We start from the raw sequence: 22,933 nt of genomic DNA, 5'->3' as shown, positions 1-22,933 counted from the left end.
GCACTGACATCGCACAGCACACGGACGCCTTGCTTTTCGCCTCCACCGAAAAGCGGCCGCCGAGGCCGGGATTCGATCCCGCGTCCTTGGGAACAGTAGTCGAGCGTCGTAACCACTGCGCCACCCCGGCGGGGTGGACGACAATGTGTCCCTTGCGCGTTTGCGTCTGTGCTGCTTTGTTGTTGTGTCTAGTGTTCCTGTATATGCTCCCGCAGGGAGCAGAGTTGCGCGTCTGTTTTCCCTCGCCGCTCCGTGCACCATTCGCCGAGACGCGATCACGTGACTTTTGTGACGTCAAGTGTTCAGTTTTCTGCGGGGGAGCCAACTTGCAGGCACAACGCCGAACGAACCCTCGTCTGCCCTCGTCAGGTCGGCGCCTCGTGTGACCACACGCGGTGTGATACGGTTCACACATTTTCCGTGCGCACCTGTGGCGTCAAGTTATCTGTTCTAGTGTTAGATACAGACGCAGTCGTCAGCAATGACTGGGTGCAGTGCGCCTAACTGCACCAACCGCACTGGAAATGGCAAAGCGTTTTACGCAGTGCCATGTGGAAAGTCGGCGGCTGAAGTGCGTCGGCGACTGAGGTGGCTTTTGACAATGGGCCGCGATAAGCGCGCCCCGAAAGGAACTCGAATATGCGAGGTAAGCAGTTCGTCTTATTTACTCGGAATGTAATGTTCATGTTCTGTTAAGCGGCTGTGTTGAATCAACTGTAGCGCTACTCATTGATGTACACAGGTGAGCAGACTTGTGCGCTGGAGAAGTATGTACGGTTGATGTGAAATCATGTCGCATCTACCTTGTTGCGAGCACTGCGCTTGCGTTTTGATCGTTCGTGTAGGTATGCAGCAGCGCATGGACTCAAGCATTGCCTGTGAAAACCACTGCCTTCTGTATAATATCGCTTCTTGTGTACGCCGAATCTCGAGCGCCTACTCCTCGCTTCTGTATACATGTCCACTTCTTCGGAATTGTTGGTCGTTTTCCACGGCGGACCTAAGAAGTGATTTTTTTTTCTGACGAAATAAGAGTGAAGCAGTAAGTTTTACTTGCAGCGTAACATGCCAGGAGTTTGTAGCAGTTTCCTGCTTTTCTTGCGACTTCCGTGACTTTATTTCGCAGCGCATACGTTGATTCTCAGTCAACTTATCACTGGTATTCTGTGCGCATATTTCGCAACTGACTTATCGCTGATAAACAGCTGTTCTTACTCAGGAAATGACAAGAACATTATAAAGCGTTGTTATTCAAGTGTAGAGATTCACATGAAGCATGTGAGCCGAGGCTCACAATTTGTGCAATAATTTATATTTCCGCTGTAAAGGCTGTTTCTCGAACCGATCGCACGGTTAGCAGGTGCGAGGCATCTTTGGACCATTTATTTATAGCATTTGGTTTTCCTACCGACGGTTTTGTCAGTGGTACTGTACTGCACATGCGGCTTACGTCGGCGCGAAACTGCGATTACAGTTTTAATGCTGGTGAGAAAATGTGCGGCACGGAAAAAAAAATTGCGCGGAATGTGCCAATGCAAATAAATGCTGTTTTTACCTGTTGCATTGTGGCAGCTGTAGAAACTTGTCATGAATGGGCATATTCAGCACTGCTGTTTATGGCCAAGTTGGCTGGTGAATAGTTCTTGTATCTACATTTTCATTATGGTTGCCTTGTAAATACATGCAGGATCATTTTAAGGCAGACCAGTTTGAGCTGTACATCAAAAATGGAAGAAAAGAGCTCAAGCCAGATGCTGTGCCTACCATATTTCGCCGTGAGTTCTCAGTGCTGAAGTCTCTGATGTGCTCATAATATAAATGAACGCCAGTAATACAAACTTTTTTCATGCAGGCAAAGAGGCACTAGAAGATAACGCAGTCATGGAGTCGACCTCATCAATGCCAGGTGCAGTCTCTTTGGTCCCTCAAGAGCTTTGTTTTCTGTAACAAACAGCAGTCACTAGTAATTTTTTGCTATTCCTATTTTATCCTTACAGCTCATTCTTTCAAGGATTATGAGCTATGTACGTTTAATGATGCATGCAAGGAGGCTCAAGGAAACGACACAGCCATTGACTCGATCCCATCTACGTCAGGTGCAGTCCGCTTAGTCAATCACGAGTTTTGTTTAGCGCGACACATAGCAGGCAATTATTTTTGTGGTATATTTTTTTGCCTCAAAACTTCTGTGACAGATGAATCATTCAGCCTGTGTGCTACACCTGAACATACCAAGAACTTGTCTTCAACATCATGTGAGACGAATATCTTTTAATATCCAGCTGAGAACATAGAGAATAATAACAATCATTTTCTTCGTATCATCCTTATTCTGTAGGCTTGGAAACAGCAGAGTCACCCAGAACCCCTTCCCCTTTGCTTGAAGAGCAGCCTCCTCCAGCTTTTGAAGGTGAGACAGGAGGCCATGTTCTGGACTGGGCTTTGCTGATAGTAGTAGCATGTGTAACAAGTTTTTAGCATGTCACACAGATTCGCCTTGTGCCTGATCTGAACAATTGCTTTTTCTAACTGCCATGAAGCATGGAGTGAGTACGTCTTGACTCACTAAGAGTGGAGAGCTGGGCTTGTTGGTTTCTGATAGAATTGTGAGCCATGCTGTTGTGCCCTACTGGCATCAGGTGTCACACTATCTCAAGAAGGTCGGCGACAAGTGCAGTGTACGTGTTGTATTCTCAGCCCCGGAAAAGCTGGGACGGATGTGCCGCCTGTTAAATGACCTAAAGAAGAAGACTACCGGCAAAATCAAGCATACTAAACCCCTCATTAAATGTGAAGTTGACATGGTGTACAATATCCCTCTCGCCTGTGGCAAATATTACATCGCTCAGACCGGACGTTGCATTAATGGACGCTTGCTTCAGCATCGCAGGACAGCTCATTCATTAAGTGGCGGAAGTCATTTAGCTGACCACATTTGCCGTTGCTCGCACGAGCCAGCATGAAAGACATTTTTCAAGGAGACACAAGTGCTGTGCAGGTTTAAGACACTGAAGAATCGAGAAATTTTTGAAGCATTTTGCACAGCTAATGATAAAGAGAACTGCGTCAGCGACCCTTCTGTGGTGCTGCGCAAAAAAGAGATGAATTATCAAAAGGCAAACATGTTGGGTCAGCCAAGTAGGCGATGTGAAGGCGTGCTAATGTATTAGGACGGGGGGGGGGGGGGGGGAATTGGTAGTTATCATGCTAGCTGTCACCGGTTATCATGCCAGATATTTTTTTCATCTGGTCGTGATAAACTTGTGATAAACCAGCCCTCTGTACATAAAAAGCCTCTTTGTACGTGACATTCTGGTGGAGATGCTGGGTGAAACGATCGCCTATGCAAGAGTCCCCATCTGCAAGACGTCGCGCAAGCCCTGTGCCATTGGACACCCTAGTGCACCGCGCCAGACGACGGCTTCAGGGACTGTATATAGTCACGCAGTGGTGACAGGCCGGTGACACCAAAAGTAGACACAGGCTTGATGGTACGGAAATTAACTCTTTATTGGGCTGACTTGCGCCTGCAAAAGAACTAAGCAACTCGGCGGCGGCGATAGCAACAAACGTGCTGGTCGATCGTCGAACAAAGAATGCCCGTCACACTCGTCAACGCTCAATTTAAAGGCTGCTCAGAACAATCTGGATGACGTCGCAAACAGCTACCAGCACGGGCTGGAACATTGTGGAAAGACACGCGAGTGGCCGGAATCTTCGAGATAGATCTCGGTGCATCTTGCGCTACAATGAAACTGATAAAGATGTGACTAGCGACATCGAACATTAACAAACAAAGATTACGGAACTGATACGCGATCCAGAATCAGAGTGATAAGCCTTTATGCCGGCGGCTGTTAAAAAACAACAAATACAGTTTTGAAGGCTTCGCGGCATTAATCCCCCCTTTGAAAAAACATCGCCTCGATGTTCCAAAACAAAGCAACGTAAACATAAGCACTGCAAAGTTTAAACACTTTTAACGCGCGTAATATGGCTTCAGTCGTACAACGTACAATTTCTGGGCGTGCGCGTCGCCGTTGTGATGCTGACGTTCCGTCAGGAATGACTTCATAGTCCAGTGGTCCGACGCGGCGAATTTTGTACTGTCCAAAGTATTGACGCAACAACTTTTCACTTAATCCGCGACGGCGAACTGGTGTCCAAACCCACACTTGGTCTCCTGGATTGTACTCTGCGTGGCGCCGTCGTAAGTTGTATCGTCGGCTGTCGGTGCGCTGTTGGTCTTTAATACGCAGCCGTGCGAGTCGTCGGGCTTCCTCTGCACGCTGCAGGTAGGCGGCGACGTCTAGGTTGTCCTCGTTGGTTACGTGCGGCAGCATTGCGTCGAGCGTCGTCGTGGGCTCCCTGCCGTACACAAGCTTGAACCGGGTCGCTCTGGTTGTCTCCTGGACTGCCGTGTTATATGCGAAGATCACGTACGGCAAGATGGCGTCCCAGGTCTTGTGTTCAGCGTCGACGTACATGGCGATCATGTCAGCGATCGTTTTGTTCAGGCGCTCCGTAAGGCCATTGGTCTGGGGATGGTACGCAGTTGTTCGTCGATGGCTTGTATGACTGTATTCCAGGGTGGCTTGCGTCAACTCTGCCGTAAACACCGTTCCCATGTCCGTGATGAGCACTTCTGGGGCGCCGTGTCGCAAAAGAATTTGTTCAACAAAAAATTTGGTAACTTCTGCCGCGGTCCATTTGGTAGGGCTTTTGCTTCGGCGTAACGGGTAAGGTAGTCAGTGGCCACGATAATCCACTTGTTACCCACAGACGAAGCTGGGAAGGGGCCGAGGAGATCCATCCCAATTTGTTGAAAGGGCAGGTCTGGAGGCGGAATCGGATTTAGTAGTCCTGCTGGTCTGATAGGCGGCGTCTTGCGTCGTTGGCACTCACGACATGTCTTCACGTAGTGGGCAACTTCGGCAGGCAGTCGCGGCCAGTAGTACTTCTGAATTCGACGCAACGTGCGTGCAAATCCGAGATGGCCTGCTGTGGGCTCATCATGCAACGCCTGCAGAATTTCCGGCCGGAGGTTTTTAGGCACTACAAGAAGTTGTGCAGTCCTGTTGGGTGCGAAGTTCTTCACGAGGAGGCCATTGCTTAACGCGAACGAAGATAAATGTCGCCTGAACACACCAAGAGGGGAAGTGGTCTTTCCTTCTAAGTAATTGGCTAGCGCTTTCAGATCAGGATCTGATCGCTGTTGTTCTGAGCAACTGCTGGCGCTTACCGGTCCCAAAAAGGCGTCGTCGTTATCATCCTTCGGGGGAGCGTCGACGGGAGCGCGTGATAAGCAGTCTGCGTCAGAATGATTCCGGCCCGACTTATAGACTACAGTCAAGTCAAATTCTTGAAGTAGTAGGCTCCACCTGGCAAGGCGGCCGGAGGAATCTTTCAAATTAGCCAGCCAGCAGAGCGCGTGATGGTCGCTTACTACCTTGAATGGTCGGCCGTATAGGTATGGACGAAACTTAGAAGTGGCCCAGATGATCGCAAGGCGCTCTTTCTCGGTCGCCGAGTAATTGACTTCGGCTTTTGTGAGGGACCTGCTAGCTTAGGCGATTACTTACTCCTGTTCGGCACTCTTCTGGACGAGAACGGCTCCTAGGTCCACACTGCTCGCGTCGGTGTGACTGTCGGTCTCGGCGTTTTCATCAAAGTGGCCAAGTACAGGCGGGCATTGCAGGCGGCGCTTAATTTCGTCGAAGGCTTCTCCTTGCGGCGCTTCCCATTTAAAAGGTACGTCAGCCTTTGTAAGCTGCGTCAACGGTTCGGCGATCCGCGAAAAGTTTCTGACAAATCGTCGATAATAAGCGCACAGCCCAAGGAATCGGCGCACAGCTTTCTTGTCGGCAGGCGGTGGGAATTGTGCGATTGCAGCTGTTTTCTCCGTGTCTGGGTGAATACCGTCCTTGCTAACGATGTGACCTAAAAACCGGAGTTCTTCGTAGGCGAAGTGATACTTCTCTGCTTTTAGCACTAGTCCCGATGACTTGATGGCTTCCAGCACTGTCTGTAATCGTTTTAGGTGGTCTTCAAAGTTTGACGAGAAGACAACAACGTCGTCCAAATATATCAAACAAATTTGCCACTTCAAGCCTGCCAGGACTCCGTCCATTACTAGTTGAAATGTGGCTGGTGCGGAGCAGAGGCCAAATGGCATCACCTTGAACTCAAAAAGACCGTCCGGTGTGATGAATGCAGTCTTCTTGCGATCTCTTTCGTCGACCTCAATTTGCCAATATCCGCTCTTCAGGTCCATCGATGAGAAGTATCTTGCATTGCAGAGCCGATCGAGAGTGTCGTCGATGCGGGGAAGCGGGTACACATCCTTCGTAATGCTATTCAAGCGGCGTATAGTCAACGCAGAAGCGAAATGTGCAGTATTTATTCTTCACCAAAACGACTGGTGCCGCCCAGGGGCTGTTCGATGGCTGGATTACGTCATCACGCAGCATTTCCTTAACTTGATCGCGAATGGCCTGGCGTTCTCGCGGCGATTCACGATAAGGGCTTTGACGCAGAGGTCGGGCGTGTTCGTCCGTTATAATGCGGTGCTTGGCCAGTGGTGTTTGTCGTACCTTCGATGATGACGAGAAGCACTCTCAATCCTTCATGGCTGCCTCATGATTTTTGAACCAAAGTCGGGCATGTCCTTGAAGAACAAAAGTATACATGCCCGAGTTTCGCGGCGTCGTTCCAGCCGTGGAATTCAGCCACACGGTCGAAAAAGTCCATCCAGTCTACTGCATCTTCGTCCGGTCGTCCATGGAAGCAGGGGGCTCACGGGGTTGAACGAAACCAACCGGTGCTGTAAGCTGGGACATTGTCAGCGTCGACGCCTTCCGAGATCGAATGGGGTCCGGCAGCAGACCGTGTTCAGGTTGGAGCCCTTGAAGCCGGCGACTGGTTAGGTGGCCTGTTGGCTGTTCCTCCAGGGTAACAGGAACAAAGCTGGGGTCTTCGCTTGAAGGATCAAAGGCAGCACCTCCACCAGATGTCCCGTAGTGGTGACAAGGCCGTTGACACCAAAAGAAGACACAGGCTTGATGGTTATGAAATTAACTCTTTATTGGGCTGACTTGCGCCCGCAAAAGAACTAAGCAACTCGGCGGCGGCAATAGCAACAAACGTGCTAGTCGATCGTCGAACAAAGAATGCCCGTCACACTCGTCAAAGCTCAATTTAAAGGGTGCTCCGAACAATCTGGATGACGTCGCAAACAGCTACCAGCACGGGCTGGAACATTGTGGAAAGACACACGAGTGGCCGGAATCTTCGAGATAGAACTCGGTGCATCTTGCGCTACAATGAAACTGATAAAGATGTGACTAGCGACATCGAGCATTAACAAACAGATTACGGAGCCGATACGCGATCCAGAATCAGTGATAAGCCTTTATGCCAGCGGCTGTTAAAAAACAACAAATACAGTTTTGAAGGTTTCGCGGCAATATATATATATATATATATATATATATATATATATATATATATATATATATATATATATATATATATATATATATATATATATATATATTTTCTTCTACTTTGTGTTTAATTATCATTCCCCTGAACAGATTACATTACTAATTTGTGAGTATCGACGTAAAAAATTAAAAAAAAACAATATAAGACAAAGTACAATCCCCAGTGCTTTCCTAGGCCTCGCCGACTGTTGGCTTCTTTCACTCATATATATATATATATATATACATATACATATGTATATGTATATATACATGACGACAGTGTCCAGCACCAGCGCGCCTCTCGAGCCAACAACCGCTTCGTCGTCGGCGGCACCAAGCACCAAGCGCTATGCACGTGCCAATATATATATATATATATATATATATATATATATATATATATATATATATATATATATATATATGCACATGCCAATATATATATATATATATACTGGCACGTGCATAGCGCCGCGCGGGCGCCGTGCTTGGTGCCGCCGACGACGAAGCGGTTGTTGGCTCGAGAGGCGCGCTGGTGCTGGACACTGTCATCGGAGCTAGAAGCAAACCTGGCTCTCGGGTCTTACCTTCAAGGTATCGTGTACCTTCACGGCTCCCTGTGGCTTGAGTAGTGACACTGGTGGAGGTGCCATTGATGATCCCTTCTCCTGCGGACGACCCGACGTGGCTGCTTCTCGTGACCACTCCAGTTCATCGTGCAAGCCGGCGGCTCCGAGGCTAGCCCCCCGAAACCTTCCCTCTTGACGAAGAGCCCGTAACTTCCACCCTAGCTATAGCAACGACACCGACCGCCCATACCACGACCGCCTCTTCCACCCCGTCATCCTGTCTCATCCTTCAGACCCCACGCACGCCTAAGCTCTTTCACGATGAGCAGTTCGAAGATGCCGAGGACTGGCTAGCTCACTACGAAATTGTCGCGCTATTTAACGGCTGGGACGACGCTGCAAAAATGCGAAACGTCTACTTCCGCCTTGAAGACACTGCTCGGACGTGGTTCGAGAACCGCGACGCCACATTCTCTACGTGGCCGGCCTGCCGAAGCCACCTCCTCGGTACGTACGCCAACAGTGACCGCCGGGAGAACGCGGAGCGTGCCCTTACCTCTCGAGTTCAGCATCAGAACGAAGGGGTCGCAATGTATCGCGCCGACCCGTCCATGAGTGAAGAGAGGGTGCGGCAGCTGATGCACGGCGTCAAAGATCAGCTTTTTTCCGGCCTTGTGCGGAACCCGCCCACCACCATAGCGACGTTTCTGGCTGAAGCTGTGATCATGGAGAAACTGCTACAGCAGCGATGCAGTCAGTATGCTCGGCCACTTAATTCCCTCTCCGCACCACCGCCGACTGATCGCACCGACTACAATCCCGGGGCAGACCTGAGCTCCCTTCGCGACCTCATTCGCACCGTAGTTCGCGAGGAGCTGCAGCAACGTCAAGGGACATTTGCCGCAGGTCCGGCTTCACTGGCCAGCGTCACCCTTGAGGAGGTACAGAACGCACTTACGCCACCGATAAGTGCAGTCGATGACTTATGCTGAGATCACACGCCGCCCTGCCCTGCTTCCTACTCCTTCGCCTTAAAATCCACCCGAAGTCGGAACCACTGCGGAACCACTGCCCCTCTGAGCAGATCGGCGCCAGGCGCCCCGAAAGACTGATATCTGGCGCGCTCCAGATAACCGCCCTCTATGCTACCATTGTGGCGAGGCTGAGCACATCTACCGGCAGTGCCCTTATCGCCAGACGGACCTGAGAGGATTTGCTCCCGACAGCGCTCGTCCACGGCCTGGTCAACGGCCTCAGGACATCGCCGAGTACGTCACCCGCCAGCGTAGTCCGCCACGTTCCCCTCTCGTGAGTTGCGATCGCCTTCGCCACGCCACCCTTCGCCCCCTGGGCCACGTAATACCGCTGCACATCGTGGTTCCTCGAGCCCTCGTCAGGAAAACTAGTTCCGGCGACCTTTGGGGGCGAGGCCGCCGCACACCGATTCGTCGCAAAGCTTCCACCGCCCCACCGCTCGGTTCGCCCCGACGTCGAACGCCGAATTCCCGTCCAGTATTCGCCGCACAGACCAGATCGCCCCGACGTCGTCGACCAGTTATCACCACCGTGTCGACAGAATCGCCCCGACGCAGACCACACAACTGCCGCCCAGCTTCCAACGCCACACCGCTCGCTTCACTCCAACCCATCGTCAACACTGAACCGTCCCGACGCCGACCACCCAACTGCCGCCCAGCTTCCGCCACCATACCGCTCGCTTCACTCCTAACCGACGTCGACATGCTTTGGTCGGGGCCGGGTCTCTCTGGACATCCCTGTTATCGTCGACACGAAGGAGTTCAGTGCTTTAGTCGATACGGGAGACAATTATTCTATCCTTAGCGGGCGGCTTAATTACAAGGACGCTAAGAAAAGTGATGACGCCATGGAACGGACCAGACATACGTACGGCAGGCGGACATGTGGTTGCACCACTGGGTATGTGTACGGCTCGGGTTACGGTGCGAGGCTACACATTTGTCGCAACGTTTCTTGATCTACGCGAATGCTCTAGCGATGTTATTCTTGGCATCGTCTTCCTTCGTGAGCACGGTGCCACTATAGATCTCCCGAATCTCTTGGTGACGTTTTCCTCTAAACTAGCCACCGAAAAGCATGAGTACCGTGGGTCCCACTTCACGCTGCGAGTCGCCGATGATAGCCTCACAGTGCCACCACGTGCCAGCATCCTCGCCAGAGTTACCTGCGACGAGCCACATCACGGCCTCCGGGCTGTTGAGCCTAATGTGTCCCTCTCACTCGCCGTGGGAGTTTCTGTGGCAAGAGCTCTTTGTTTATTTCGTGGCTGAGGGACGGAGGTGCTCTTCACCAATTTCTCCAATGAACATCGACATCTGTTCCGTGGCACGGCGATCGCTTATGTTGACCATCTGCAAGAAGTCGCCGAATGTTTTGCTTCCGAGGAAGCTACGCCTGGCACCGAACCGGATGATGCCGTACACGCTGTCGACATCAATTCTAGCCTTTTCTCCGCTGAAAAGAGGCAACTCCAGGATCTATTGCGGGAGTTTCGTGCGTGCTTCACGTCTTCGTCTAAAGTGCAGCAAACGTCGGTCATCAACACCGGATTATAACGCATGAAGGCACTCGACCTATTCATCAACAGCCCTATCGTGTGTCTCCTCGAGAAAGAGAAGCTATCCAACAGCAAGACAAAGAGACGCTTGCCGATGGCGTCATTCAACCGTCAAGCAGCCCATGGTTGTCCCCGGTCGTCCTCGTCAAAAAGACGGAACAGTGCGTTTCTGCGTTGACTACCGGAAGCTTAACAGTATGACAAAGAAAGATGTCTATCCGCTGCCACGGATCGACGACTCTCTCGACCGACATTGCCGCGCGAAGTACTTCTCCTCGATTGACCTCAGGAGTGGTTATTGCAAATCGAAGTTGATGAGAGAGACCGTTTGAAAACTGCCTTCGTGACACCAGATGGGCTCTATGAATTCCGCGTCCTCCCATTCGGGCTCTGCTGCACTCCTGCCACCTTCCAGCGGATGATGGAAACTGTGCTCACAGGTCTGAAGTGGCAGACATGCCTTGTTTATCTCGACGACGTGATAACCTTTTCGCCGTCGTTCATGGAACACCTACGCCGCCTGAGAACTGTTCTCGAAGCTGTTCAGTCTTCCAACCTTTCAAGCCTCAAAAGTGTCACTTCGGGTTCACCGAATTGAATTTCCTTGGGCACATCGTCAGTGCTGACGGCATGCGGGCTAACCCCGAGAAACTTGCTGCCGTTGCTGCCTTTCTCGTCCCCGCCCACAAAAAAAGCAGCCCGACGATTTTTAGGGCTGTGCTCCTATTATCGCCACTTCATTAAAAACTAAAAAAACTTTGCACAGATGGACAGTCCTCTGACACTACTGACTCGAGATGGCGCATCGTTTTGCTGGGGAGCCAGTCACCCCCGATCCTTGCACATCTCGACGACGAGGCCGACACGGAGCTACACGCGAATGCGAGCAACATCGGCCTTGGTGCCGTTCTAGTTCAGCACCAAGACGGGGTCGACAAAGTAATTGCTTACGCCAGCCATGCACTTTCACGTGCTGAGTCCAACTATTCTACCACCGAAAAAAAATGTTTGGCGGTAGTATGGGCCGCTGCCAAGTTCCGCCCGTACCTTTATAGCCGACCGTTTCGAGTGATCACTGACCATCACTCGTTGTGTTGGCTGAAAACGTAAAAGATCCTTGTGGCCGCTTAGCACGTTGGGCATTGCGCTTGCAGGAGTTCGATTTCGACGTTATAAGTCCGGCAAAAAGCACACCGATGCTAATAGTCTGTCCCGCGCTCCCGTCGACCCTCCTCCGTCAGACGCAACCGACGACGATAGCTCCCTCGGAGCAGTCAGTACGTCCGACCTCGTTTTCAGACAGCGTGCCGATGCCGAGCTGCGACTGATTATCGACCATCTCGAAGGTGGGCACCCTGCAATGCCCCGGTACTTTGCTCGGGGGCTGTCATCATTCTGCCTCCGCAACGGGGTGTTTTACAAGAAGAATTCTACATCGAGTGCAAAAACATACTTGCTAGTCATACCGGCTGATCTAAGGAACAAAATCCTCCTGGCCTGCCACGAGGAACCAACTTGCGGTCACCTTGGCTTTACACGCACCCTAAACCGAGTCCGGCAGAACTATTACTGGCCACATCTTACTCCGAGCGTTAAACGTTACGTCTAAACTTGTCGACAATGCCAGCGGCGAAACAAACCCGCACTGAAGCCATCCGGCATGTTGCAAGCTATTGAACCACCCCTCACACCATTCGAGCAAGTGCGCATGGACCTTTTAGGCCCATTTCCTTTATGTCAAAACGGAACTCAGTGGATCGTAGTCACCACAGACTACCTGACACGCTACGCTGCCTTGCCTGAGGTACTGCCGGGTAAGTTGTTCATTTCTTTATGAATGAAATTGTGCTTATAGACAAGGTGCACCGTCGACCATTATTACTGACCGAGGCAAGGCACTTACAACTCGGCTACTGCGGGACACCTTAACTCTCAGCCATACCGATCATCGCACGACAACAGCCTATCACCCACAAACAAATGGCCTAACGGAACGACACAACAAAACGTTGGCGGATATGATTTCAATGTAGTGCGTTGACGTTGAGCAAAAAAAAATGTGGGACGAGATCCTGCCGTATGTCACCTTCGCCTACAATACGGTGCTGCAGGAAACCACGCAGTTTACACCATTCCGTCTCGTATATGGCAGGGAGGCCCGCACAATGTGGGACGCAATGCTCCCGTGCGGGGATGAAGCGGTCGAACCCGATGCCGCCCATTTCGCGGAACAGGCCGAGCAAGCCCGCCAGCTGGCCCGCTTGCACACCAAGGAGCAGCATGTCACCGACGCTCGATACTATAACCCTCGGCACAGGGAAGTCCACTACGAACCAGGGAACCAAGTGTGGGTGTGGACCCCCGTGCGCCACAAAGGCTTGTGTGAAAAACTTCTACACCGGTATTTCGGATCCTATAAAATCCTGTGCCGCTTAAACAGTGTGAACTACGAAGTTGTTCCAGATGGAACTGTGACCGTCACAATTTCAGTGACCTGAAATTGTGCACGTGGTGCGCTTAAAACCGTACTTTTCACGTGACAAGAGCGCTGTGTCAACGTCAAGTTTTGTAACCTTAACGCTGCAATGTTACTCCTTTTTTTCTCTTCTCACCTTGACATCGGGACGATGTTTCCCTTTCGCGGGGGTATAATGCCACATGCATAGCGCCGCGCGGCCGCCGTGCTTTGTGCCGACGACGACGAAGCGGTTGCTGGCTCGAGAGGCGCGCTGGGGCTGGACACTATCATCGGAGGTAGAAGCAAACCTGACTCTCGGATCTTACCTTCATTGTACCGTGTACCTTCACGGCTCCCTGTGGCGTTAGTCGTGACAATATATATATATATATATATATATATATATATATATATACGAAGGAAAGAAGCCAACAGCCGGCGAGGCCAAGGAAAACGATGAGGATGGTATTATGTCTTTTTTTATGTTTACTTGGATAATCACAGAAATTAGTAATGTATTCTGTTTAGGGGAAAGATAATTAGACACAAAGTAGAAGAAAAAACAACGTGCCGATGGTGGGATCCGAACCCACGACCTCCGAATATATATATATATATATATATATATATATATATATATATATATATATATATATATATATATATATACAGGGTTTTGAATATTTGGCGGCTGGGATTTAAAACGTTCCTATGCAAAATCTACTACACCATTCGAGCTGAAATAACTTTCACAAAGTAGCAAAATATCGTCTGCGTTATCTGATAAGTGATTCAACATCGGTACTTGCCTAGATTTTCCGAAATCGAGAAAAAACTTCTATCGGCGGCGTGCACAATTTTCGCAGAACAGAGTCGAAAAGCTATTTTAACAAGGTGCGTCATCTGTCGGGCAGCGAGGCAAGCGCGGCAACGGCCGGGATGGAGCTTGTCTCACTGCTCGACAGATGCTGCTGCTGCTGCAGCAGCAGCAGCAGCAGCAGCAGCAGCAGCAGCAGCAGCAGCAGCAGCAGCAGCAGCAGCAGCAGCAGCAGCAGCAGCAGCAGCAGCAGCAGCAGCAGCAGCAGCAGCAGCAGCAGCAGCAGCAGCAGCAGCAGCAGCAGCAGCAGCAGCAGCAGCAGCAGCAGCAGCAGCAGCAGCAGCAGCAGCAGCAGCAGCAGCAGCAGCAGCAGCAGCAGCAGCAGCAGCAGCAGCAGCAGCAGCAGCAGCAGCAGCAGCAGCAGCAGCAGCAGCAGCAGCAGCAGCAGCAGCAGCAGCAGCAGCAGCAGCAGCAGCAGCAGCAGCAGCAGCAGCAGCAGCAGCAGCAGCAGCAGCAGCAGCAGCAGCAGCAGCAGCAGCAGCAGCAGCAGCAGCAGCAGCAGCAGCAGCAGCAGCAGCAGCAGCAGCAGCAGCAGCAGCAGCAGCAGCAGCAGCAGCAGCAGCAGCAGCAGCAGCAGCAGCAGCAGCAGCAGCAGCAGCAGCAGCAGCAGCAGCAGCAGCAGCAGCAGCAGCAGCAGCAGCAGCAGCAGCAGCAGCAGCAGCAGCAGCAGCAGCAGCAGCAGCAGCAGCAGCAGCAGCAGCAGCAGCAGCAGCAGCAGCAGCAGCAGCAGCAGCAGCAGCAGCAGCAGCAGCAGCAGCAGCAGCAGCAGCAGCAGCAGCAGCAGCAGCAGCAGCAGCAGCAGCAGCAGCAGCAGCAGCAGCAGCAGCAGCAGCAGCAGCAGCAGCAGCAGCAGCAGCAGCAGCAGCAGCAGCAGCAGCAGCAGCAGCAGCAGCAGCAGCAGCAGCAGCAGCAGCAGCAGCAGCAGCAGCAGCAGCAGCAGCAGCAGCAGCAGCAGCAGCAGCAGCAGCAGCAGCAGCAGCAGCAGCAGCAGCAGCAGCAGCAGCAGCAGCAGCAGCAGCAGCAGCAGCAGCAGCAGCAGCAGCAGCAGCAGCAGCAGCAGCAGCAGCAGCAGCAGCAGCAGCAGCAGCAGCAGCAGCAGCAGCAGCAGCAGCAGCAGCAGCAGCAGCAGCAGCAGCAGCAGCAGCAGCAGCAGCAGCAGCAGCAGCAGCAGCAGCAGCAGCAGCAGCAGCAGCAGCAGCAGCAGCAGCAGCAGCAGCAGCAGCAGCAGCAGCAGCAGCAGCAGCAGCAGCAGCAGCAGCAGCAGCAGCAGCAGCAGCAGCAGCAGCAGCAGCAGCAGCAGCAGCAGCAGCAGCAGCAGCAGCAGCAGCAGCAGCAGCAGCAGCAGCAGCAGCAGCAGCAGCAGCAGCAGCAGCAGCAGCAGCAGCAGCAGCAGCAGCAGCAGCAGCAGCAGCAGCAGCAGCAGCAGCAGCAGCAGCAGCAGCAGCAGCAGCAGCAGCAGCAGCAGCAGCAGCAGCAGCAGCAGCAGCAGCAGCAGCAGCAGCAGCAGCAGCAGCAGCAGCAGCAGCAGCAGCAGCAGCAGCAGCAGCAGCAGCAGCAGCAGCAGCAGCAGCAGCAGCAGCAGCAGCAGCAGCAGCAGCAGCAGCAGCAGCAGCAGCAGCAGCAGCAGCAGCAGCAGCCGGAGGACTTCCACCGGTCGTCTCGCTCATGGCTCAGAAAGAACTGGCAGATAATTTCGCAGTGGCGAACGGCAGCGGCAATTTCGCTCGGGCGGTGCACATATACAGATCCGCCGCCACCGATCTGGCTCTCTGATTGCCACCGCACAGGGGTTGCATTGGAGGAGGAGCGAAGAAAGGAATTAAGTTCGAGCCGGCGCTTTGACAACCGGAGACTCGCAGGAAGAGGGGGGAGGGGGGCGGCGTGTACGCCCAGCGGCAAACGATGGGGGCAGAAGCGCGCGCAACAAGCGGACAACGCGATAAGGGGAGGAGGGAAGAGATAGCAGCGACTGACTGATGCTGCTGACGCCGATAGTGAGTCAACCCCAGCTGCGGAGTTGGTTTCAGGGACAACGCCGCCGATGCCGACGCAAACAATATGATACCCTCGCTTCCGCAGCGCCAAGAACCAGGTCTAGCCGTGGGAAGGTGGTCACGTATTCGTCGACGTGCCGGGGCCTACGTGAAATAACCGGCGCGTCGGCAACTGAAGAGCACCCTATCCGCCACACAGGAACAGGGGGGGGGGGACCCTCCCCTCCTCTTTCTGCATGGCGGCGACGGTGTTCTATGCAGTCACGTTATCTTGACTCTCTAGCGGCGTCAGCGGCATCCAGCGGTATCAGTCGGTCGCAGCTAGCGCTGGGGAGATGAAAGGGGGGCGGAGCTGGTTATGAGGCCGACGACGACGCCGACGCCGATGCGAAACCCAGGAACGGACGCCAAAGAGCTGCGCTCTAAAACAACGTGCCGATGGTGGGAACCGAACCCACGACCTCCGAATAACGCGTCCATGTGCTCTTCCAACTGAGCTACATCGGCCGCTGTCCCCCCTGCTACTTTCTTGGGTATTTATGTTGTCTGTATACGAACCTTGAGAGTGTTCACCAGCGCCACCCTCAGCCAAAGCGGCGGACGTGGAATGTCCTTTGTTACCGCCAGCGTCACGTAGAACGTGATCAAGAGCGAGGGCGAAAGCCGTGCTAGAACCCTCGTACGCTACCTATGGCTTCAAGACTGCCAGAACCTTGAACACTCTCAAGGTTCGTATACAGACAACATAAATACCCAAGAAAGTAGCAGGGGGGAGAGCGGCCGATGTAGCTCAGTTGGAAGAGCACCGGACGAGTTATTCGGAGGTCTTGGGTTCGGTTCCCACCATCGGCACGTTGTTTTTTCTTCTACTTTGTGTTTAATTATCTTTCCCCTAAACAGATTACATTACTAATCTCTGTGATTATCCAAGTAAACAATAAAAAAAGAGACATAAAGTACCATCCCCAAGGCTTTCCTTGGCCTCGCCGACTGTTGGCTTCTTTCCTTCATGTAATATAACGAGCGCCCAGATTTCCCCTTAATTGATCTTCTTGTAGCTTACGGGGGTCTCGGTTCTGACAGTCTTGAGGCCATAGGTAGCGTAAGAGCGTAATACCCAAGAAGAATACCCATGAATTCTACTTGCTTTCTGGAAGACGAAGAAGTCAGGGAGCTGTCAGGCTGCCTGCTCGTCTCTGCGAAATCTGTTTGATTTTCCATTTAATACTCGATATATATGTCCCAGATAGCCTATATTGCAAGATCCTGACATGTTATCAGCGCCGGGTGCGGCTCCACCGATGCCGCACCCTGGATCATCACCTGAGTGTTCTTCTGGCATCGCGTCAGGCCTACCTCTGCAGACTGTGCCAGCTCTGCAATCATCACCCGTCATCCCAACCTGTGTATCATGCGGTCACCTGTCATCACCAGGTACTTCAGGACTCTCACCCTCTGATGCTCATCTACAACACGCATCTGGTCCTTCCACCGCAAGCTGGGATCGGCTGATGCCTACAGGTCAGGATGCTTTTCCTGATAGCTCAGATACTTCGTCTGCCATTACCTGTATAGATGCTGCGGCGAAGTCTGCTCAAGAGCCAGACAAATTTATTCAAGTGCCATCGAAGCGTCGCCGCAGCTCGAGGCGGTCGAATTTCAGTGTCGACGCAACTAACGCTTCTAAAGCGCCCAAGTGCAACCTCAAAGTAATCATAAAACCAGTAGATACCGGATATCGTATTACTCGCTTTAATCCGCTGGCAATGAGGCAAGCATTTGAATCTCTGGGTCCAGATGCCGTCCTTCAAGTTCGCCCCAATGAGCGGCTTAATCTTCTGGCAGTTGACACCCGAACCGCGGTCGCTACTGAACACCTTTTACAAATACGATCAATAGCAGGAATTGCAGTGCAAGCATACGAGCCCCGACCAAACAACTGTGGCGTAGGAGTAATCAAGGGTGTACCCCTGGATCTTTCTCAAGAAGATATCTACTCGGCACTATTGCAGAGAGTTCCTATAAAATCGGTGCGCCGTCTGGGAAATTCCGAAAATATCCGCATTGTGTTTGTGACAGAATCTGCGCCAGAATACGTTATTCTTGGATATACAAGATACCGTGTGCATGAATACATCCAAAAACCACGACAATGTGGTAGATGTCAGCGCTTCGGCCATGTGACTACTGCTTGCCGACTAGCCTAGCGCTGCCCACGCTGTGGGGGAAATCATGACCGTACCACGTGTCCAAGTGACATCCCCATTTGTCCCAACTGCGGAAAGCAGCATGAGGCAACGTTTTCCAGCTGCACTGCCTACCAAAAGGAAAAACTAATCTATAAGTACAAGATATCCAACAATACCGACTACAGGTCAGCAAAAGCTGCTTTAATTGACCAAAATCAAATCAGGAGTAGTCATCACAAAAAAAAAACCATTGACGGGAAAGAAATCACAAGGACAGTCACAGAAAGATGATGCTGGTCATCCAAGAATTGATGACGTGGTTGAATTTCCTCCTCTTCCACAACAATCAGAGGTTCAACAACCATCTGTACCAAGCCCACAAAAAATTACTGTACAGCAGCCTCATTCGAGGTGTGCATCCCGGAACCGCTCATGCGAAACCTCTATTCGCAGAAACTCTGACATTTCTAGTTCCCAACTGTGCTCACTTGTTGAGGCTGTTCGGGCTTTTCTTATACCACTCTCCTCGCCGGTGGCGAAAGCCATCCTTACAATTCTTGATTGCATATCTCCTCTCCTCGCGCAATGGCGGTAGCAGACAATCAGTCCTCTGCTCCACCCAGCGTGCAAGCCATCCGAAATAAGGCCACCATCTTTCAATGGAATGCCTGCAGCCTCCGCCCCCGTCTCTCTGACTTTCGACACTTCGTCTTCAAGCATCGTTTCCCTATAAGTGCTATATCGGAATCTCGGCTTAATACTACAATCCGTCTCTCAGGCTACACAGTACTGCAATCAACAACTGGTACAGACCTCAGTAAAGTTCTTCTGGCTATCCGGAAAGACGTCAACTTCATCCAGCATCCCATACCAACTGATCCACATAATGAGTACGTTGCAGCCACTTTAAAGTGCATGAACATGCAGTTTACAGTAATTGCTGCCTACATACCACCTCGTGCTAATTTCAATATTTAACGCCTACAAGATATCATGCGAAGTACCCCTGTGCCACACATTATAACGGGAGATTTCAAAGCACATCATCCTGCTTGGGGAGGCGTCAGATCGACAACCAGAGGCCGGCAGCTATTCGACTTCGCACTTTCCAACAATTTATTATTTCTCAACGACGGCCAAGCAACTTACTATCAAAGAGCACGGTCCAGTGCTCTTGATATCTCCATGATCTCTGCTGATCTGTCAGCTTCAACAACCTGGTCTGTGGACATCGAGACTCATGGCAGCGATCACTTACCTACATATATTGAGGTTTGTGGCTTTTCTCTCGCCTCTCAGCGGCATAAAGTTCGCTACACGAACTGGGAAGCTTTCGCTGATGCCGTTGAAAAGCAGGATCTGTCAAACTTAAATTATGACTCCTTCATTGCTGCAGTAGCACATGCTCAAACATTGCACACGAGAGTCCTCCACCTGCCAAAGATGTACTCAGCTGTTGACGCTGAATATGAAAAACTTCGAGCAATACGTCGCAGAGCAGAAAGACGAGCGCGCAAGACACTTTCTAGAGACGATATCCGGACTTCTAGGCGAGCACAAAAACACGTGCAACGCCATTTGGACAAGCTAGAAAGAAGGAAATGGACATCTTTTTGTGCAAAATTAGATCCTAGAAAGCCATTATCTAAAGTAAGGAGTATTGTACGAAGCTTAAGAAGTCAGCCTTCACAACTACATCCTTTCGAGTGCGTGGCTCTAAATGCCAATACTACTTGTCTTCATGTAGCAGAGACTTTCTGTTCAAAGATGATTGCTCCATTTGCAGCTCCTTCACTGCAAAATGTGCTCCCCACCTTTGTCCCGTCGCCCAAAACTTCTTTCCTAGACGAATTGTTCACTATGGAAGAACTCCAAGCTGCGCTAGCAGTTACCAACAAAAGATCTTGCCCAGGGCCTGACAAAAGATCTTGCCCAGGGCCTGACCATGTTAGCTACACTTCGCTGTCGCGTCTTGGAAGAAAAGCCAAAACTCAGCTGCTTACAATCTATAACAACTCTTGGATAACTGGCAGCCTTGTAGAGAGCTGGAAGACTGCGCGCGTAATACCCGTTCTTAAACCTGGTAAGCCATCAATTGATCTAAACGCTTATCGTCCTATTGCACTGCTAAGCTGTGTTGGGAAATTGATGGAAAAAATGGTTCATTCACGCCTTACCTGGGACTTGACGAATAGGGGAATTTACCCTCCATCAATGTCTGGCTTCCGAAAAGGCTGAAGCAGTATTGATAATGTTATTGCTCTTGCCAACTGTGTCAGGCGCAGCAAAGCTGAGCGGTCTCTAATTATTGCCGTTTTTCTTGACGTTAAAGGAGCATTTGATAATGTCACGCACGAGGCGATTCATTCAGCCTTGCGCTCAATTGGCATTGCTGGACGAATGTATAACTGGCTTTCTGATTATCTTCGTGATAGGACCATTTACATGTCAACGGATCAAGGTGACACGTCCTTACATCATGTGTCTCGTGGCGTTCCTCAGGGAGGGATTTTAAGTCCAACCCTCTTCAATATATCTCTACTTGGATTGGACAGGTCCTTGCCACCTACTGTTCAAATCTCCCTCTACGCAGATGACATCTGCATATGGTGCTCCGGAAGAAACAGGCGCATTGTGCATGCTCGGCTACAAAAAGCAATAGTTGGCATTGCATTATTTTTAAACAAGCGAGGTCTTGTTATATCTCCAGAAAAGTGCGCAGCAATTTCATTTTCACGACGTGATCTCTCCCGTTATGTACTGAAAGTTGCTGGCACTCCTATACCGTATGTCAACCATCAAAAATTTCTAGGTGTGACCTTTGATAGGTCTCTTTCATGGTCACCACACGTTCAACAACTTAAGGCCAAACTCTCTTCATACGTATCTATATACCGTATGCTCTCAACGACCAGAAGAGGCTGCTCTACCGATTCCTTATTACGGCTTTATGGAGCACTTTGTGAAGGTCTCCTGCGTTATAGCCTCCCTGTTCTTCAAGGCCTCTCGCAGTCAAGCATTAAACTACTTGAAGCCATGCAGGCCAAAGCTTTGAGAGTGTGCCTTGGTCTTCCAAAAAAACACTTCCACAGTGGGAACTCTGGCGGAGAGCAGACGTCTATCTGCAACCGTGCTGATACCGCAGGAGCTGCTTCGCGCCCAGCTGCGCTTTGCACGTGAACCTACCCACCCGTTTTCAGAGCAAAGCATAACATCACTCTCCAATCTACTGCCTGCGCAATATCAACGCGCAGTACCGTCATCTTTCCCACCATGGAGGTTTGCTTCATGGCAAATTTGGACAACTATACCTGGCATCAAAAGAAAAGCCCACACCCCAGGACCCGCACTTAAATACTTCGCCCTTGAGCACATCTGTGCACGCTACAGTCATCATTACCACATCTATACTGATGGCTCTGTCACAGCTATTTCTTCATCCATCGGCGTGTGGATACCATCAATGCACACCACAATCTCGGCAACACTCAGTCATCGCACTTCAGCTGTGGCTACTGAGTTAACAGCTCTGAGAGAAGCAATTATATATATTCTACAACAACGCCCGCAGCATGGGTTATCTTCAGCGATTGTCGCGCTGCACTACAATTGCTTAAATCATCAAGAATTCAGGAAGAGCTCGTCATTGACATAAATAAGCTACACACAGAGGCCTATGACCTGAGTCACAGCATTGTGCTACAGTGGTTACCTGCTCACTGCGGCATCGCGGGCAACGACCTCGCAGACGCCGCTGCAAAAGAACTAAAAGATTCCACAAGGACAATTTCAATACCATTCTCACGAAGAGATGCAGCAAGACTTGTAGCAACTGAATCATGGCGATTGCAACGATCTCTGTGGTGTGACCCGAACCATCAATATCGACCTCTACACCGAATAGATCCCACTTGCGTCTTTCGAATTCCTCACAATTTGAACAGGTGGCATCGAAACTGTCTACACAGAATCCGCTTAAATGTGTCATACACAAACTACTTCCTACATAAAATAGGCATAGCGAGCAGGCCTCTGTGCTCTACATGTGATGTGTGTGAAAATTTTGAACATTTGGTAACCTCCTGTCAACGGTTTACTGCACATCGCAGGACACTGCGCAATAATTTAAGCTTACCTAAAGAAACAACCTTGCGCCTTGAACATGTCCTGGGTCCTTGGTGCGACGGATCGTCTGCTGCGCGAGCTACCAAGGCCTTACTAACTTTTCTGAAGGACACAGGGTTGATTAATACCCTTTAAAACTCATCTGTGTGTGATTATGTGCGTGTGAAAGTTAACTTTTCTTAAGGACACAGGGTTGATCAATACCCTTTAAAACTCATCTGTGTGTGCTTATGTGCGTGTGAAAGTGTGCGACACCGATTCTCTTTTTTTCTCATTTATTTCCCCTTCCCCTCCCACACTCTGTCACCCTCATCCCTCAACCCTCATCAGGAGTAGCATGCTAGGCTTACCACCAGGCAGACATCTCCTGTTGCCATTAAAATATATATCTCTCTATATCTCCAAGAAAAAGTAGCAGGGGGGACAGCGGCCGATGTAGCTCAGTTGGAAGAGCACCGGACGCGTTATTCGGAGGTCGTGGGTTCGGTTCCCACCATCGGCACGTTGTTTTTTTCTTCTACTTTGTGTTTAATTATGTTTCCCCTAAACAGATTACATTACTAATCTCTGTGATTATCCAAGTAAACGACAAAAAAAAGACATAAAGTACCATCCCCACTGCTTTCCTTGGCCTCGCC

General features: G+C 51.0%; 2 protein-coding genes across 2 annotated transcripts in view; one reads left to right on the top strand and one right to left on the bottom strand.

The window, feature by feature from the left end:
• LOC146200168 (uncharacterized) overlaps positions 1 to 22,933 on the bottom strand; it is an 83,460-nt gene that overhangs the window by 14,477 nt on the left and 46,050 nt on the right. The window lies entirely within an intron of this gene.
• LOC146200170 (peroxynitrite isomerase THAP4-like) lies at positions 323 to 2,569 on the top strand. The gene is made up of 5 exons (XM_084595891.1): positions 323 to 646; positions 1,688 to 1,775; positions 1,853 to 1,906; positions 1,998 to 2,147; positions 2,541 to 2,569. Exons 1-5 carry the CDS (start codon positions 482 to 484, stop codon positions 2,567 to 2,569), a joined length of 486 nt encoding a protein of 161 aa, XP_084452017.1. The 5' UTR covers positions 323 to 481.

Source organism: Amblyomma maculatum, chromosome 2 (genome assembly GCF_055883805.1).
Source record: "Amblyomma maculatum isolate TAMU_Amacu chromosome 2, ASM5588380v1, whole genome shotgun sequence".
NCBI classification, from domain to species: domain Eukaryota; kingdom Metazoa; phylum Arthropoda; class Arachnida; order Ixodida; family Ixodidae; genus Amblyomma; species Amblyomma maculatum.
Note: the sequence above shows the minus strand (reverse complement) of the source record. Positions and strands in the feature narration are given on the sequence as shown.